The sequence below is a fragment of the Phocoena sinus genome, chromosome 8 (genome assembly GCF_008692025.1).
Source record: "Phocoena sinus isolate mPhoSin1 chromosome 8, mPhoSin1.pri, whole genome shotgun sequence".
Classification (NCBI taxonomy): Eukaryota; Metazoa; Chordata; class Mammalia; order Artiodactyla; family Phocoenidae; genus Phocoena; species Phocoena sinus.
In genome coordinates, this window is record NC_045770.1 from 104,527,872 (window position 1) to 104,545,754 (window position 17,883).

The 17,883-nt window shown below is 54.1% G+C and overlaps 3 protein-coding genes across 8 annotated transcripts in view; 2 read left to right on the forward strand and 1 right to left on the reverse strand.

Moving 5' to 3' along the window:
• C8H11orf80 (chromosome 8 C11orf80 homolog) overlaps positions 1–7,692 on the forward strand; it is a 91,878-nt gene extending 84,186 nt beyond the window's left edge. The window contains 4 exon segments of the mRNA XM_032641579.1: positions 2,865–2,940; positions 6,668–6,855; positions 6,955–7,078; positions 7,592–7,692. Of these exon segments, the coding sequence (XP_032497470.1) occupies positions 2,865–2,940; positions 6,668–6,855; positions 6,955–7,020 (330 nt within the window). The 3' untranslated portion in view covers positions 7,021–7,078; positions 7,592–7,692.
• On the forward strand, positions 7,095–10,399 carry RCE1 (Ras converting CAAX endopeptidase 1). Of its 2 annotated transcripts, XM_032641577.1 has the most exons (8): positions 7,095–7,436; positions 7,592–7,694; positions 7,789–7,872; positions 8,123–8,201; positions 8,733–8,900; positions 9,027–9,098; positions 9,368–9,430; positions 9,731–10,399. In XM_032641577.1, exons 1-8 carry the CDS (start codon positions 7,252–7,254, stop codon positions 9,964–9,966), a joined length of 990 nt encoding a protein of 329 aa, XP_032497468.1. In that variant the 5' UTR covers positions 7,095–7,251; the 3' UTR covers positions 9,967–10,399. The 2 variants fall into 2 exon arrangements, with proteins under 2 accessions (XP_032497468.1, XP_032497469.1); XM_032641578.1 differs by having other exon boundaries at positions 7,241–7,694; positions 7,793–7,872.
• A 1,860-nt stretch (positions 10,400–12,259) lies between these two features.
• PC (pyruvate carboxylase) overlaps positions 12,260–17,883 on the reverse strand; it is a 106,118-nt gene continuing 100,494 nt past the window's right edge. For all 5 annotated transcript variants that reach the window (XM_032641570.1, XM_032641571.1, XM_032641572.1 and 2 more), the window contains 11 exons: positions 17,078–17,222; positions 16,622–16,711; positions 16,312–16,533; positions 15,645–15,801; positions 14,825–15,065; positions 14,469–14,718; positions 13,999–14,243; positions 13,734–13,913; positions 13,407–13,655; positions 12,992–13,132; positions 12,260–12,897 (listed from right to left, as the gene is read on the reverse strand). In XM_032641570.1, coding sequence (XP_032497461.1) covers positions 12,649–12,897; positions 12,992–13,132; positions 13,407–13,655; positions 13,734–13,913; positions 13,999–14,243; positions 14,469–14,718; positions 14,825–15,065; positions 15,645–15,801; positions 16,312–16,533; positions 16,622–16,711; positions 17,078–17,222 — 2,169 coding nt within the window. In that variant the 3' untranslated portion in view covers positions 12,260–12,648. The remainder of the gene's footprint in view (positions 12,898–12,991; positions 13,133–13,406; positions 13,656–13,733; positions 13,914–13,998; positions 14,244–14,468; positions 14,719–14,824; positions 15,066–15,644; positions 15,802–16,311; positions 16,534–16,621; positions 16,712–17,077; positions 17,223–17,883) is intronic.

Here is a 17,883-nt window from a genome sequence, read left to right on the forward strand (position 1 = left end):
TGTTTCAGCCTGTGAAGTCCTTTTGCTTGGGCCTCTCTGATATCCCAGTGAGATCTGAAAAGGAAATGATCTGACCTCCTTTGCCCCACTGTATTGCTATGGTGATGGCCCATAGCCTCAGGGCCATTCACAGCCCAGTAAATTTGGCAGGTGGCTGGCTAGTCTTATGCAGTAGTCATAGGGCTTGGAAGGAAGGAACATTTATTGAATCCCTAATCTGTGCCAAGATTTCCACTTTAATCTCTACAAAAATCCTGAGGTTGGTTGTAGAGTTCCATTTTATAGATGAAGAAACTGGTTAGAGAACTACTTTTCTAATTTACCCAGAATCACGCAGTCAGTAAATGGCAAGGCTAGGATTTATAATGAGGTCTCCTGGATCCGAAGCCTAGTAACATTTTTGCCATATAGGACTCGATCACAAGCCCAGGGAAGATGAGTGACCAAACCCATACTTCCCTACTCAAGATCATTACCGTTTCCCTCGGATAATGGCCATTTAGTGATTAGTAACTTGTTAGTGGCACACGACTGGCACCCAGTGGCTATAGCTAAAAACTACAAGATTAATGATAGGTCCAATTCTTTTACCTCTGCACCAATCCCTCAGTTTCCATTTCTAAACAGGTAAAGTAGAATAGCTGACCTCTTGAGTAACATTGAATAAAACCATCTATGGCTATTATATAGTATATGGAGAAATGAAAGAAATGAGAGAATATTTAGGGTTTTATAGAATATATTCATGGAAAGGTCGTGCCAAGAGTGGAGATATTAAGCCTTGATGTTGGAACAGAGGACAGTGGGCCATGAAGACAAGATAGTAATCCTGGACTTACTGTCACATTTGAGTGTAGGGACTAAAAACTTAAACCCAGAGTAAGCAGGAGCAGTAGCATGGAGGCAGCTTCCTAAGGAAAGGTGTTGTTTCGCAGGTGGTAGACCAGAATGAAATGTCTCATAGAGTGTTAAACTCAAGGAGGTCTATCCTGAGGATAGGGCTCTCTCATCTGGGGGACCGGATGAGAATGGAAGGCTCTCCTAGGACTCAGAGATTTATATCTGAATGTAGGTATTTCCTTGGGTAAAGGTTTGTCTATTACACGAGACTTCTAGGTTGGAGTGAAGTAAAAGAATAAGCTTTTTCCTTAAAGAAAAAAAAAGATGTTTGGAAATTTTCCTAATACTGTTTCTTTTTTCACACCTTTAGGGCCATCTTTACCTCTTCTATGTGTCTTAGAATATAATTACTTAGAAACTGAAACTTGTCTTGTTAAACAACATATGATAGAATACATTTTTTTATTGTTATAATTCACATACCATAAAATTTACCACTGTAAATTTACAATTCAGTGGTTTTAAGTATATTCACTGTGGTTTGCAGCCATCACCAGTAAATTCCAGAACATCTCCATCACGCCAAAGAAAAAAACCTTGTACCTAATTTGCAGTCAGTCCCAATTCTCCTATCTCCTGTCCCCTGGCAACCACTAATTTACTTTTCCTCAGTGGATTTGCCTATACTGGATATTTCATATAAATGGAATCATACAATAAGTGGATTTTTGTGTCTGGCTTCTTTCACTTAGCATAATGCTTTCAAGGTTCATCCATGTTGTAACAGGTAACAGTACATTCCTTTTTATGGTTGAGTAATAGTCCATTGTATGGATATACACCACATTTTTTAATCCATCCATCAGTTGATAGACATGTTATTTCCACTTTTTGGCTATTATGAATAATGCTGATGTAAACATTTTTGTGTGTGTGGACATATGTTTGTCATTCTCTTTGGTGTATAGCTAGGGGCAGAATTGCTGGGTCATATGGTAACTCAAACTGTTTCCCAAACTGGCTGCATTATTCTACTTTCCCACCAGCACTGTGTAATGGTTCCAATTTTTCCATATCCTCATCCACAGTTGTTATTATCTATTATTATTACTACCATCCCAGTGGGTATAAAGTGGTATCTCATAGTGGCTTTGATTTGCATATCCCTAATGAATAATGATGTTGAGCATCTTTTCATGTGCTTATTGGCCATTTATATCTCTTCTTTGGAGAAATGTCTATTCAAATTCTTTGTCAAACCCATTTTTTTATTGGGTTGTTATTTTAAAGTTGAACTATGAGTTCTTTATTCTGGATACAAGTCCCTTATCAGATATGATTTCCAAATATTTTCTCCCATTCTTGTGGGTTGACTTTTCACTTTCAAGTGTCCCTTGAAGCACAAAAGTTTTTAATTTTGATGAAGAGGATATCTATTTTTATATACTTGTATTGAAAAACAAGGAGCTGGGAGGATTGGGTTCTGACCTTTGTTTCTCTGTCCAAATTGAACCAAATAGCAGGGCTTTGAAAGCTACACAAGACTACAAAATGTGACCTGTGGCTTCTCATGTTTGACCTCAGTCAGTCATTTGTTGAGCACTTACCGTGTGCAAGGCACTGTGCTAGCTGTAAAAGAGATACAGGCATGATGAACCTTACAAGGAATTTAAGATGTAGAAAATGGACATAAATACATAAATTGATGAAAAGGGGCATGCAATGCATACTTAAAAGAGCCCAAGGAATGGAGCAGACAGTACATGAGTGACCAGAGTTCAGAAAAGCTAGGAAATGCCCGGAATGGCTGGAGTGAACTGCAAAGCCTCCAAAAGAAGAAGGAAGTCTTAAAAGTTGGGGGCTGGGCAGGGGGTTCACATGAGCCAGGAGGAAGTAATAGGGGGTTCCAGGTGAAGGAGGAAAGAAAGCCCTGTGAGGTCAACAAAGCCACCAGGCACGTGATCTCACTGGGGCTTGTTCATGCTTCTGCAAAACTCACTTAGGACTTCTAATTTTTTAAGCAGCTGCTCCCAGAGAAAAATAATGCAGAGCAGAGCACAGAGGATGCACATGAGAACAGCAGCCTGGAGCTCCTTGCAGGTAAGGTTTCAGCTTTTCAGGTGAGCCCTGGATCAAAGCTGGGAAGTCAAAGATGTGACTTCAAACCTTCAGATAGCACCTTACACCACAGCAATGTTCTGGGGTTTGGTCGTGGCTCCCACCACCACTCTGGGTATTCTGGGGCAGCAGGAGGCATTCCCTTCCGAAAGCTGCTACGATAGGACTAGAAATTTCTCACAGTTTGTGCAGTTAGATAGCTGCACATGATGGGGCAGGGCCCTGAATTCAGTTGGTTCCTTCATGTTTTCATCATTATAGTGTTGCTACTGTGGCCGTCCTTAGTTCTGGTTACTACTGTGTTTGGGGCTCCGGAGTCTGCTCCTGGATGCAGACACCACCTCAACCTTGATAAACGTATGGGGAGGTGTCAGTGTGTGTAATGTGACGGTGATTATATTGTCTTTTCCCCTCCCTCCAACACTTAAACAGCCTTCAGGGCCTGCAGTAGCAGATGTGTATGTCTGAAAATAATCATAGCCACTGGTGCTTGAACTGGTATGGTGCAGGTGCCAGGCACTAGTCCGAGATTTGAAAGTATATTAACGCTCTTAATTCTCAAAACAGTACTATGGTACTATTATTATCCTCATTCTACAGATGAGGAAACAGAGGCCCAGAGATGTCAATAAACTTACCTGAGGTCACACAGCTAGTAAATGACAGAGCCAGAATTCAAACCCAGGCAGTCTGGCTCTGGTCTATCTCTAACAGAGCCAGGCTGGTGGGGATGCACTGTCGGACCAAACAATGCCTGGGCTTGAGGGAATCTGGGGACTGCTTTCAGCACCGTCAGCACCGTGCTTTGTTGGTAAAATTCCTCTCTCCAGGGTAACAGCTACAACATACTGCATGGTGTCTGTGCTTAGGCCTAAGATGTGTTTCTGAATCATTCTGTCAATTAAACTGTATTTTAAATGTTGTGGGGGCTGTTCCTCCCGGAAAGAACCCTGCAGCAAAGGCTGGTACAAAGCCAAGAATCTATAATTTAGATTTGGAGATTTAGAAGAATGGAAGTGTATCATATAGCACAATTCAGTATTCACCACCTACGATTCAGTATTTATGTAGTGAAAAGACAAAAGAATAAGTACTTTCCTTAGAAGAAAAAAATTAACATTTAATTCAGCACCTTCTGTGGACCCAGGGAGATGCTAGGCTCTTCCAGTGACCACTCTCACAGTGACCCTTTGGGGTGGGTAGCATTGGCCCCCTCTCACAAGAGACAACCCAGGTTCAGAGATAGGATAGAGCACTTAGCAGGAGGAGGATCTGAACTCCTGCTGCCTCTAAAGCTCATGCTTTCTCTAAAATGCAACATAAGCCTTAAAATCTAGGTGTTTATGATCTGGTGGACCGCCCCCTAGAAGAGTGTTTGAGCTGCTCTGCCTTACAGAGCTGCAAATCTAGTTGCCGTCAGTCCTATGTTCCACATGGGCAGCTACACTGAAGAAAATCACTAAGTGTGTGATGCCACTGTACACCTGTGGTCCATTCTCTGAGGAGCCTTCAGTTTGTCAGTTCTTTCCATTGTCTTCCTGGCCTTCTCCTCAGTGGCCACTCCATCCTTTTTTTTTTTTTTTTTTTGCGGTACGAGGGCCTCTCACCATTGTGGCCTCTCCCGCTGCGGAGCACAGGCTCCGGACGCGCAGGCTCAGCGGCCATGGCTCATGGGCCCAGCCGCTCAATGGCATGTGGGATCCTCCCGGACCGGGGCACGAACCCGTGTCCCCTGCATCGGCAGGCGGACTCTCAACCACTGCACCACCAGGGAAGCCCGCCACTCCATTCTTTTAAAAAACTACCAAGCCTCGTCCTCCTGATTTAGCCTCCTACTTCACTTACTAATCTCTTTTTTCAGTAAACTCACCCAGTTTGTACTCCCTCCACTGCCAGAACCTTATCAGCATAGGGACTCACCCCCTCCAGGCTAAGGGGTGGCATTATCCTTACTGCTTTCATGGTAGCATGTTATCATCTCTGCACCTTCAACTTCTTTTCTGAGTTCCTTTCCCTCAGGAGGTTCACCTTCAAAAGGATATCTCCCATGATCTTGAACTTCTCCCACCTATCATCTCTCTCCATCACATCTCAATCAAGGTTCTCAAAAAAGCAAGCTACACTGTTTCCCTCTCTTTCTTTCATTCTCTCCCTAACCCAGGGCACTTGCTTTCCCTGTGGCCTCTGAACTGCAGTCTCTTGTTTGGGAAGGCCTCTTAATTACCAAATTGATGACTGTGCATTTATCTTTATCACACCTGGATTATTTGCAGAGCTTGGCACTGGGAGACTATGACTCACCAGGTTCTCCCCATCTCTTCTCTCTTCGACTAGCTTCCTCTGGCCACCCCCAAATAGTGCTCATACTGCAGTCCCTCCCTGGCTGCTCTCTTCCATCCCAGGCATTGACCCCTGCCTCTGGGCAGAAGACTCCTCAGCTGGTATGACCATTCCAGGTCTCTCCTGAGTGTTAGGTGGGAGATATATCTGCTCAGTAGGCTGCTACATATGGCGGTCCCACTGGTACCTCAATTTCCTTTCTCTTGATATCTTGCCCTCTGCACACACACCCAAAATCAGCTCTTCTTTCTTCAGTCTCTGTCATGACTACTAGCACAACCTATCCAGTTTTTCACATCTGAAACCTGAGATTCGTTTGAGATGCCCCCCATTCTAATGTTTCATATCCAGTCTACTACCAAGGCTTGTCAATTTGGCCTTATGAATACTTCTGACTCCTCCATCCCCGCTGCCTTCACTTCTTCTGGGCTCTTGAGGTCTTCCCTTCTCTAAGCTGACTCTAAGCCACACCTTTGACGAATGATGATTTTTCTGAAATACAAAATTAACAATATATCTCCAGTGTTTAAAAACTCTTCACGGCCTTCCTATTTCCTACAGATAAAAATTCATTTCTTAGCCTTCTCTGATTCCCACTAACCCATTCAGATTCATCTCTTTGGACCGCCCCCCCCCCCCCCCCCCCCCCCCCCCCCCGCCACTTTGCATTTTGTGTGGGATACTGTTTAATGCCTTTGGGTGTTTGCTTAACCCTTTCAGCCTGTTAATCCTTTCCTCTGCCTTGTCAGTCTGGTGTATTACTCTTCATCCTTCAAAACCCATCTCAGACATTTCCTCAAGGAAACCATTTTTCACTTACAGAGATGGTTAACAGCTTCTTTGTTTTACCCCTGGGCTTTGTACACACTTCTGCATCGTTCCTACCATCTGTGAGCTTCACCCAGGGAACAGCTCATTGATCTACATTCCTAGGACGTGCTCAGGAAGAACCTGTAGATCCAAACTTACTTTAAGTTTGCACTGCCTAAGCAGCGTGCCGAACAAAGGGGGAGAGAGGTGAGGCCGGCTTTCTGGCAGGGGAATCACAGTTTGGCAGGGAGGGAGGAGCTGGATGGTGCAGACTCCACGAGGAATCTGTGTGAAGTGACCAAGTGGGCGCAAGCCCAGATGCCTCTTCCCAGGCCCAGCTCAGTGGCTACAGAGACCCCGAAGCTATTGTGCAGCCTCAGCCTGACCCTGAAGACCCGGAGCTGCGGGTTTTGATCCGGGCAGGACTAAGGTGAAAGGGTCCTGAGGTGGGAGGGCTAAGAGAGCCGGACTCCAGCTCCTCCCTTTCTCCCAGGTTTCCCCCAAGGGTCGTCCTAGCACAGGACATGGGAGTAAGATGAGCGGGCTTGTTTTCTCCTAGGGACCAGCGGGCAAGTAGAAAACAAGAGTCTCAAAAGAGGCAGCCTCTGCCAAGGAGTGGAGGAGACGCGGGCTTTCCGCTCCCCTCGGGCCCTGAACCAGTCAGAGGCCGCCTTGGGCCGCGCGGAACCCACCGCGGCTCCCCTGACCCCTAGCAGAAACAGGACGGGCCCCAGGAGCGGCCTGGAGGTAACCGGGCTAAGGCCGCGCAGGGGAGGGAGCGGCGGGAGGGCGGGGACCCGGCCGCTGCCGAGGGGTCCTCACCCCGGGCCCCCTTTCCTCCCGCAGGACGCGCTGTGGCTGCAGGAAATCTCCAATCTGTCCGAGTGGCTGAGTCCCGGCTCTGCGTCCTGAACCGGGCCCCCTCCCGCCGCCTCCACGTCTGCCCCCGCCGCTGCCGGGCCCGCATGTTGTCTGTAGTTCAATAAACCTACTCTGCGCGCGCAGTTTCTGCTTCAGTGTCGAGGAGGAGTCGGGGGCGGGGCTGGAGCCCGCGCCGCCGGGTGACGTCGCCACGCTTCCGGCCGGAGCGGGCCTGGCAGCGGCGGGACCGCGTCACTGGGGCGCGCCGCGGGTCCGGGCGCGATGGCGGCGCTGGCCGGGGACGGGCTTCGCCTGCTGTCGGTGTCGCGGCCGGAGCGGCAGCCCGAGTCGGCGGCTCTGGGCGGTCCAGGCCCCGGTTTGTGCTGCTGGGTGTCCGTGTTCTCTTGTCTCAGCCTCGCCTGCTCCTATGTGGGCAGCCTCTACGTCTGGAAGAGCGAGCTGCCCAGGTGCGGGGGCTGCGCGCGCGCGGGCGCGCGCGCGCGCAGCCAGAACCCGCGCCTCCACGAGGCGGGGCTATGGGCGGAGCTTAGGCGAACAGAGGGCGGGGCCGCGCTGTCAGGAGGTGGTTGTGGGCCCCTTGAATTTACTGCCTCCTTCATAGGGACCATCCTGCCGTAATCAAGCGGCGCTTCACCAGTGTCCTGGTAGTGTCAAGTCTCTCGCCCCTCTGCGTGCTACTCTGGAGGGAACTTACAGGCATCCAGGTGCGAAGGAGGCGGGGCAGAGGGTAGCGGGCGAGAGGTCTCAGGGCTCACTGGGGGAGGAAGCAAGACTGATGCCCCCTTTCCTGTGGCTCAGCCAGGCACATCCCTGCTCACCCTGATGGGATTCAGGCTGGAGGGCATTTTTCCAGCAGCGCTGCTGCCCCTGCTGCTGACCATGGTGAGTGCTCTTGCTTTATTTTTCCTTCTCTGCTCTTTGTTATTAGCGTGACGCTTCTTTCCGTGGCCTTTTTTTCTAATCTTGATTGTATCCAGCTTTTGACTGATGGGAGACAAGAATTGTGAGATGGCTCAGGGCCCTCGGGTATGCATCTATGGAAGCTTGAAGTCTCATGAAGCCATGTCTGGGCAAGGGCAGTGGATTATGGTTTGAAACTTTTCTTTGATCGCTCCTGTTTTTCTGCCCCCAGATCCTTTTCCTGGGCCCACTGATGCAGCTCTCTATGGATTGCCCCTGTGACCTGGCAGATAGGTTGAAGGTTGTCCTAGGTGAGTCCTCAGGGCCAAGGAAAAAAGTAGGTACAGGCAGTCCAGGACAATGAGGTAAGGGGATCAGTGCGCTTATGGTGGGTCCTGGACATGAAACATGAGATGTTCTGTTTCCTCATCAGTAAAGTGGGAGCACATATCCGGTGGTCTCAAAGAGTTAGTTCCTGATGTCCAGTGAGGCCTGTAGGGACCCCAGGTAGTACTTGTTGTGGACAGGAAAGCATTGTCCGTTACTTCCCTTAACCTTTGGTTTCCCAAACTAGAGCTGGTTTTGGGCAAGTTTTGATGTTTCCAGAGTTTACAGTCAGGACACCTTGCCTCAGCTACTAATGCCTTCCCTTTCGGTCCCCTTGAGACGCTGTTTTATACTAGGTCCGATAAGAAAATTTGACCCTTTCCTGTTCTCACAAGTATTTATGCCTAAGCTGAGTTTGGCCAGGGGGAGGTTGTGGCAGAGGGGCCCTTGGGGCCTCTAGGGTCATTTTGTGCAATAGCTAGTCGCTCATTGCTTGCCCTGAATCCCCTCCCTAGCCCCTCGCTCCTGGGCCCGCTGCCTCACGGACATGCGCTGGCTGCGGAACCAAGTGATCGCCCCCCTGACAGAGGAGCTGGTGTTCCGGGCCTGCATGCTGCCCATGTTAGCACCGTGCACAGGCCTGGGCCCTGCTGTGTTCACCTGCCCACTCTTCTTTGGAGTTGGTGAGTTTGTCCAGCCTAGTCCTGCTGAAATGTTCCTGGCATGGGAACCAAGAATGGGGTTTGGGGCAAGGGCAGGGCCTATGGGGCAGGCTGGGAGGAATGTGATGTGGTTCTCATCTTCCTCAGCCCATTTTCACCACATTTTTGAGCAGCTTCGTTTCCGCCAGAGCAGTGTGGGGAGCATCTTCTTGTCTGCAGGTGAGTCCTAGAGAGCTTGCCTGGGGCAGTCCTGGGTTGGGTGTGTGAGGGTGTCCCTGATAAGTCACTCTGGAGGAAGAATGGGGAACAGAGGGCTACAGTATTGGAGGGGCCGCTGACCATGGGAGTTGGGGTGTAGAGAACAGCCTAGGTACTGGGGCAGGCAGCCACTGCCCCCAGGGGAAGGGGTTGTCTCTGGCTGATGGGTGTGCAGTGCTGGGGCAGGAAGGGCATGCAGGTGTGGTCACTCGAGGCCTCCCCGTCTCCAGCGTTCCAGTTCTCCTACACAGCTGTCTTCGGTGCCTACACTGCTTTCCTCTTCATTCGCACAGGTTGGTCCTCAGTCTCTCGGGTCCCCTGGGGCTCAAGGGCCCACAGGAGTGGGTGGGAGAATGGGAATCTGTGTCTGTTCTAGGAGCGACAAGTTTCTTCTACCGCAGTCCTTGAGACAGGCTGAGCCTGGGCCCTTGGCCTGCTGTGGTTTGAGAGCTGGCAGGAAGCACAGGCTGTGGTGTGTGGGTGGATGGGTGGGGCAGTGATCTCCTGTTTCAGGGGATGAAGGGTCTTAGCCCTGGAAGGGCCCGGGGAGGTGGTGGGGCTGCTCCATGAGCTACTCTGTCTCCCCTCCCCAGGACACCTGATTGGGCCGGTTCTCTGCCACTCCTTCTGCAATTACATGGGCTTTCCTGCCGTATGTGCGGCCCTGGAGCATCCGCAGAGGCGGCTCCTGCTGGCAGGCTATGCCCTGGGCGTGGGATTCTTCCTGCTTCTGCTCCAGCCCCTCACGGACCCTAAGCTCTACGGCAGCCTTCCCCTTTGTGTGCTTTTGGAGCGGGCAGGGGACTCAGAGGCTCCCCTGTGTTCCTGACCCACGCTCCTGTATACACTCCTATGAACTCTCATGGGCTTCCCAGCCCCACCCCATCAAGGGGTACTGCAGGGGGGGAGCTGGCTGGGGTCCCCGAGAACTCAGGAATTTTTGTAGGGGATTGAAGCCAGGGCTAGTTGAATCCCAGGGACCAAGAGAAAGGAGTAGATATCCAAAGGATGTGGCCCCTCCTGAAAGGGGGTTGAGGAGCAGCCAGGAGTGAGGGGACAAGGGGCGGGTCCCAGGAGCCGTGCACTCCCTTCCTCACTTTGGACTGTTGCTTCTCTGAGCTGCTCTGTCCCCCCTGCCTCTGAAAAGCTGCTCGGGGGTGGAATTTACAAAAACCCTCCCCCCACCTTCCCAGGGTTTTCTCATTGTCTTTTTGCATCAGGACTTTGTATTGGGATATTAAAGAGATTTAACTTGGGTAACATGGCCTTGGACCTTTGGGAATTAGTCTCTTTGGAGTCTTGGGTATATGCCCCCCACCTGGTCCTGGCTACCTTGAACACTAACCTCTAGGCAGGTAAGCCTGGTAGGCATAGTTCCCTGAAGTACCAGACAGGATGGGAGCCTGTGGTTGCCCTGGGTCTGCAGCTTTCTCCTTCCTGAGCAAGGCCCCAAGTCCTAGCACAGGTGGGCCTGGGACTAGGTACCAGGTGTGGGCCCAGCTCATCCTGGGACCTGTGCCTATCTACCAGGATCAGAGTAGAACCCAGGGCCTTGACCCCAGTGACGGAGCCTCCAGCCTCTGAGAGGGTGGGGGAGTCCACTATGGGCCTTCCACCAGGACCTCCCCGAAGTCTACCAGCCTCACATTACACAAGAGGAAATAAGTGTAAACTGGAAGTTCAGTCACCGGGGAGGCTTTTTTGGCTCTCTCCACCTCAGACCTCTGCCACCGTGCCAGTCGTTTGGTCTGTGGAGGAACCCAGAACAAAGGTCCAGCAAGCATAAGCAACCCTGCCAAGCAACACTGTAACTCAGGGTTCTTTCTAGAACTTGGTAGTATTTTACCTGCTCTTCCTCGTGTTTTTGGAATGGTTCTTATAGTCTCATTCCGCTGCCCCTAGGACACCACCACCCCCCGGCTTTTTTTTAAACATTCTTAATGTTATCCCTTTAGGTCCCATTCCAGACTCAAGGAGGTTGTCCCAAGTCCCCTTCCCTGAGGCTGGTGGTCGAAGGAAAGGAAACCGCTATGCAGTCACTCCCCACAGCTCCCGCAGGTTGGCTGTGGCTAAACTATAACTGGATCTAAAAGGGCATCGTGACAGTCACATACCTACCTCCCTGGAGAGCTTTCCTCTCCCCCAGCCTGTGTAGCAGCTGTCAGGGAAGCCAAGGAATTGAGTACAGGCTGGTTTTAGAGGGTACATTTGGGATCTGGGAGTCGAGAGAGGAGGCGGCCCAGGACCACACCAAAGGTTAGGTGTAGTACCCTGAGAGTACTAGGCTGGCAGGGTGCTGGGATGTACTTCCTGCCTGGTCCCCTGAGGGTCAGGGGATCTGGGCTCTGTCCCTCCTCTTCCTTACGCTCCTGCTCAGGAACTGCCCAGGCCCCCCCCTGCCTTTCTCTTTACTCACCATCCTTACCTCCCCTGTGCGGTGGGCAGCAGTGCAGTGACACGGGCGGGGTTGCTGTCCCACCCCACAGGTGAGAGAACTGCAGGGAAGAATTGGGATTCTCCCGAGGGCTGATTTGGGGGTCAGGGGGTCAGGCAGGATCTGATCCTGGGACTCAGTCCAGTGCTTCTAACCTCCCACCAAAATCCACACCCAGAGGTGCCCACACCCAAGGGTCTCGTCTGCCTCTGGAAAGTGGTGTCTGTTTGCATCTAGTTCTGGATAGGATGGTGGGTTGGTCCCAGCTTAGAAAATAAAGCAGTGTAGTTGAGAAGCAAGTCCACCAGCAGCCTGGGTTTGAACTCTCTCCGCCTCTTAACTAGCTGTCGGGTCCTGGACAAGTTATTTAACCTGCCTATGACTCCATTTCTGTGTCTATAAAGTGGGTGAAAGTGTTAATAGGTGTTGAGTTAATAGGTGTTAAGTGCTTGGAACAACCCCTTCCCCAACCCAAGCTCTCAGTGACAACTAGCTAATCCTATTTGGGGTGCGTATACAATAGGCACTTAGTAGCGACGTAAAACCAGGGCCACTGTTGTCATCCTCACCTACCCTCCTAGGAGGAAGATACAACTGATTGCCCCCCTACCCATGGGGGAGTCCAAGAGGCAGCCCTGCCCCTCTGCCGTGTGGCACTAGGGTGGGGTGGGCTGCACAGGACCCAGAATGGAGGGAAGGGGAAAGCCAGTTTTATTGAGCGAAGTTCTCAGACCTGGGACTTAGGTTTCCCCTGCAGGAGGCAGGGCCCCTAAGTCTGCTTCCCTAGGTCCCAGGCCTGCCTGCACCCCCACCTGTAGTCTCCAGCAAGGGGGGGATCCTTATTTGGCAAGGGATGAATATGTGAGCGACTGTCCACTGGCAGGGAAAGGACAGAGGGCAGGAGGAAAGGCATGGGCCACCACAGGCAGTGTCTCTCCTGCCACAAACAACTGAGGACAGGAGCTCCAGGGCCCGGCCTTCCTGCCCTCAGGCACTGGCTGGCCTGGGCCTGCCCTGGCAGCGCAGCACCTTGAAGGCTTGGGGTGGGGATGGCCAGGCTGCCAGTCCGGGGCAAGATCACTCAATCTCCAGGATGAGGTCATCACCCTCCAGTGTCATGTCTGTAGTCACGTGGACCTTGCGGACAGTGCCCTCCACGGGCGAAGTCACTACAGTCTCCATCTTCATGGCACTGAGCACACACAGAGGCTGGCCCTTGGTCACCTTGTCCCCTGCTGCCACCTTGATGTCTATCACCTTCCCAGGCATGGGTGCCCCAATCTGGCCCTTCACATCCTTCAGGGCCTTGGGGTGGAAGTGCATCTCCTGCAGACAGGGGAGAGGACGTGAGACACCAGGCCCTGCCCATCCCCACCACCTGGCTGGCCCTGTTGCGGGGGGGGGGGGGGGGGCGCTGTACCTTCATGGCCTGAGCATCCTTGACCAGAATGGATCGCAGCTGTCCATTGAGCTCGAAGAAGACCTGCCTCTGGCCGGCCCGGTTCAGGTCACTTATGGCCAGGGCTTTGATGTGCAGCGTCTTGCCTCGCTCCAGCTCCACCTGCAGGGAGGGTGTGGAGGCTCAGAGCTGGGATGGGGGCAGGTGCGGGGAGGGCAGCCCCCTGACCCAATCCCAGGCAAGTACCCCCTCCCTGGGTCTCAGCCCCTCCCTTGTAAAGGCCTAGCTCCCTGGTCTCTTAAGGGCACTTTGTGAACCCATAGCTCACGAGGCCCAGTGATGGCCAAGCCAAAGCCTGGCACTCTAGATGTGCTGGGGTCCTTAGGGATAGCAGGAGTGCTGGGGTGGAGTGCAGATGGGTGCCAGAGCCACTGACCTCAAACTCCTCTGCAATTTTGGGTCCCTGCAGGAAGAGGCGGGTGTTGAGGCTGTCCAGGGGGCCAAAGGTGGCAGTGAAGTCCTTGAAGTGGGCAAAGACGTCGGGGTACATGGCCGCTGAGAGTACATCCTCCGGGGTCACCTCCTCCCCATGCCGTTCCATCAGCTCCTTCTCCAGTGCCTGCAGATCCAGGGGAGGGAGGGAGGCTCCAGGCCGTCCCTCCACCCTTGGCAGGTCCTTTAGCACCTGGGGTGCAAAGCAGAGGGTCAGGCCTGATTCCTGGACTCCCCTCCGCCCCACCATGTTGTGCTGGGCCTTCCTTACCTTGGAGCGAAGGGGTTCAGGGAACCCCCCGTGGGGGATGCCAATGTACCCTTGCAGGAACTCCACCACTGAGCGGGGGAAGGACAGCTCTTCTGCCTGAGCTTCGGCCTCTGCCCGGCTCAGCCCATTCTGCACCATAAACTGGGCCAGGTCCCCCACGATCTTGGAGGAGGGGGTTACCTGAGGAGAGGGGACCCCTGGGTTAGGGTGCCAGGCACTGTATAGAGGCCCAGAGGCAGGGGTAAGAGCACTGGGCCTGGCTCACCTTGATGAGGTCGCCCAGCATCTGGTTGGCCTCCACATAGGCCTTCTTGACCTCCTTGAACTTGGAGCCGAGCCCCATGCTATATGCTTGGAAGTGCAGGTTGGTGTACTGGCCCCCTGGGATCTCATTCTCATACACATCAGAGTTGCCAGACTTCATGGTGGCCGTGCAGTCAAAGGCCGCATACAGTCCCCGGGCCCCCTCCCAGTACTCACTGTAGTCAAACACACGGTCCAGGGGCACCCCTGCAGGGAGGCCAGAGGCGGAGAGGGCTTGAAAATGTGCTGAGCTTCCAGATGCTCCTCCCAGGACCCCAGGGCCAGGTCAGGCCACATCGTAGACGTGGCTGATGGAAGGCAAGACCAAGCCAGGCCGGAGCATCTGGATTCTAGGATATGCCCAACTCTGCTGGGACTGGTGAGGGCTGCAGCTCTGAGAGGGGAATGGCCTTGGGCTGCGGCTGTTCCTACCTGTGTCCAGGGGAGTCCCTCGGGTACAGGCCACCAGGGCCCCCATGCTGGGCTGTGAAGTCATTCCAGACATGGAGTCAGCTGCCACGTCTACCACATCAGCGCCAGCGTGGGCACAGGCCAGCATGGCTGCCACGCCCGCCCCTGACGTGTCGTGGGTGTGGATGTGCAATGGGAGGTCAGGGAAGCGGTCTCGGAGGGAGGTGACCAGCATGGTGCAGGCCGTTGGCTTCAGCAGCCCTGCCATGTCCTAAGAGAAGAGGGGAGGAGAAAGAAAGACGGTGAGGAGGGGGCGTGGCATGGGGGGATGAGGGACATGGTGGGGAGACTCCGGGGGGTGGGCTGGGCCCCGGCACCTTGATGCACAGGATGTGGGTGCCAGCTCGCACCAGCTCTTCAGCCAAGCCCATGTAGTACTGCAGGGAGTATTTGGTTCGGCTGGGGTCGGCCACGTCACCCGTGTAGGAGATCGCGGCCTCCACCACACCACCGGCACTGCCCGCCGCCTCCATGCCCAGCAGCAGGTTGGGCAGGTAGTTGAGGGAGTCAAAGACCCGGAAGACGTCCATGCCATTCTCCTTGGCTACCTCACAGAACCTGAGTGGGTAGGAGAGCTCAGGGGTTAGCGCCATCCCACTCCCTGCAGCACATCCTTTTCTGCCTCCTGGCCCACTTGCAGCCCCTGGGGAATAATATCTGAGGGTCGGGTCTGGCAGGGGGCGTGGCACCCACAGAGCCAGGGGGCACCACAGTATGTCCATAGTGTGGACAAGGCCTCTCCAGGGCAGCCTGGGCTGGGCAGGGTCGCCCCAGCAGCATCTGGCAAGGACCGGAGCTGTCCTGTGCTAGTCACATGCAGTGCAGCTCAGTCTGCCCAAGTCCGAAGAGTCTGCTGGGGATTCTGCTTTGCAAAGGAATGGCAGGCTGAGGGAGACAGTGAGGCCTGGGTTTCAGCCCCAGCTCTATACCACGTGGCCTGGGACAAGTCACCTGCCCTCCTGGGGCCTCCACTGGAAGCCCTCCCAGTTCTCTGACTGTAACTTGCAGCCCTTGCTGGGTACAGCTACCGAGAGACTTGGTTTCAAGCCCGCTGTGGGGAGTGCAGGCCATTGCATTGTGGCCTGGCACCTGCTGGGCCACATCGTGCAGTGTCTGCCCACCCCACCCCAGGCTCACTTGAAAACCACATTGTCGGGGTAGTTGGTGTAGCCCACGGCATTGGCCCCCCGCAGCAGCATCTGGAACGGGATATTAGGGACGAGCTCCCGGAGCTCCTGCAGCCGCCGCCAAGGGCACTCGTACAGGAAGCGCATCGCAACATCAAATGTGGCTCCTGCACAGGGACCAAGAAGCCCAGGTCAACCCCGAAACGTCCTGGGGACCCCACCACGCCCTGCAGCTCTGCAGCCTGAGCCTCTGGCCCTACCACCAGGCCCTGCTCATCTTCAGCATCCCTCGCGTCCCAGCCACAATTCCTGCAGACTTTTTCCTTTGCTGATCTCTTGGGACAGCTCAGGTTTACTGTGTCCTCTGCATCCGCTTTCACAGCCCTCACCCCATACTCACTGTGCTATAATTAACAGGCAGGCATCTCCTCCCTGACCCTGCGCTGCCTGGGTCTCAGCTCTGCGATCTCATGCCCAGCACCAGGACTGGCTAGAACGGGCACCAGTCACTATTTGCTAAACACATGAATGTCGTGCCTTGTTCCGTTCTCACTCGTTCCCTCAGTGTTAACATCTCTAGCTATTCCTGGAGAGCCCGAGTGGCCTGCCTGTACTGTGGATACCACATTCCTGCCATGCACTGTCCCACATCCCATCCCATCCCTCCTCCAGCCTACCTCCCCAGTTCTCTATGCTGAAGAGTTTGCTGAAGTTGTGGGCAACATAGGGGGAGATCTTTTTGAGATCGTGGGTTCGCACACGCGTGGCCAGCAGTGACTGGTGGGCGTCCCTGAAGGTTGTGTCCATCAGCAGCAGCCCCTGGTGGTTCCTCACCGCTCGAGCAAAGCCCTCGGGACCCTCCCGCAGCAGGATGTCTCTGAAACCAGCTGGGGGCAGGCCTAGGGCAGACTGGGGCGTTAGCACCCATCCTGCAGGGGGCAGCCTCCTCTTTCACCCCTATGAGGTAGCAGAATGAATCTCACCTACCTATGGGCACCACAGGGACAATAGGGTCCGTGGGGCTGGGGCTGGCCTTGACGGGGATCGGGGTGGTTGGGCCGTTCACCATGACGTGTCCTGGGGAGAGAGTGGGCAGTGGGTCAGGGCAGGCTGGGCAGAGCCTGAGTTGAGGGCAGAGAGTTGCTGGGCTCGGGGATGGGGGGATTCCTCCAGGATCCCTGGTCTTCCAGCTGGCCCCTGTCCTCTCCAAAGCCAGGGCCTCCTGGGTCCAGGCAGTGGGGACCTAGTGACGGCCACATGGATGGGAAGGGGGGCCTCTAAGATCAGGAGCAAGGAAGGTGGGCGGGGTGGGAGGGTGAAGCAAAGGAAGAAGGTGCAGGACCAGACTGAGGACAGAGGCAGGGGCTGCTAGGAAGCTCTCTGGGCAGGGAGCCAGAAGCAAGGCATCTGGGAGGGGAGAGAAGGGCAGTCTCGGGGCCGGACCAAGGTAGTGCAGCAGCTTCTGGGCCCGGTTCTGTGCAGGCCGCAGCTGGAATAGCTCCGGGTTCTCATCGATGAACTGGGTGTCCACGGTGCCTGCCAGGAACTGCTGGTTGTTGAGCACATTCTGCAGGAAGGGGATGTTGGTCTGCAGGACAGAGGCGGGTGGGAGGGTATCACTGTGCAGCACAGACAGGGACAGGAGAGGCCAAAAGCGCCACCCTAGGCTAGCACAGCTGCCCAAGTTCCCCAGGGCACCAAGCTGAGGCTGAAGCCTCCCTGCGGAGTGGCGTTCCCCCATCTCCTCACCAGACCCACCCCCGTTCTGGCAGAGTCCCCTAAGCCGTGAGGGGCCTGAGCCCGTCCTGCCCTCCTTGCTTGCCATGGAGCATGTGCTGAGCCCCACCTCCTCCTTCCTCAGGGATCTGGAAATAAGCACCTCCTCCCACCCCGCAGCCTAAAAGATGGATTCGGCCTTCCCCACAGCGGTGCGGCATAAAGCAGCCCCCTTCTGGCCCTGCTAGCTGCACCTCTTCAAAGAGGCTTCCGCCTCCAGCACCCTCCCCACCACACACAGCACATGGCCATGCCCTGATGGTCTCCCTATGGCCCCTCCTTCCAGTTAAGGGGGCACCTTCCCAGCCTTCTCCTGCTAACAGCTCCCACCGGGATGTTCTCTCCCTGGGCTTCCAAGACATCTTGCTCCCCTCCTTCTCCCTGGTCCCCACTGGGGGCTCCTCCCACCCCTGCAGGATGGAGTTCTCAGGGCTGTCACTGGGCCTCTTCCCACACAGCACTCTCTCTCTGGG

Excerpts from the sequence above, each read along its gene's own strand:
- RCE1 (XM_032641577.1), top strand. The coding sequence starts at position 7,252 with ATGGCGGCGCTGGCCGGGGACGGGCTTCGCCTGCTGTCGGTGTCGCGG. Across the intron at positions 8,901-9,026 it reads CCCACTCTTCTTTGGAGTTG|CCCATTTTCACCACATTTTT; the intron begins GTGAGTTTGTCC and ends CATCTTCCTCAG. Across the intron at positions 9,431-9,730 it reads TTTCCTCTTCATTCGCACAG|GACACCTGATTGGGCCGGTT; the intron begins GTTGGTCCTCAG and ends TCCCCTCCCCAG.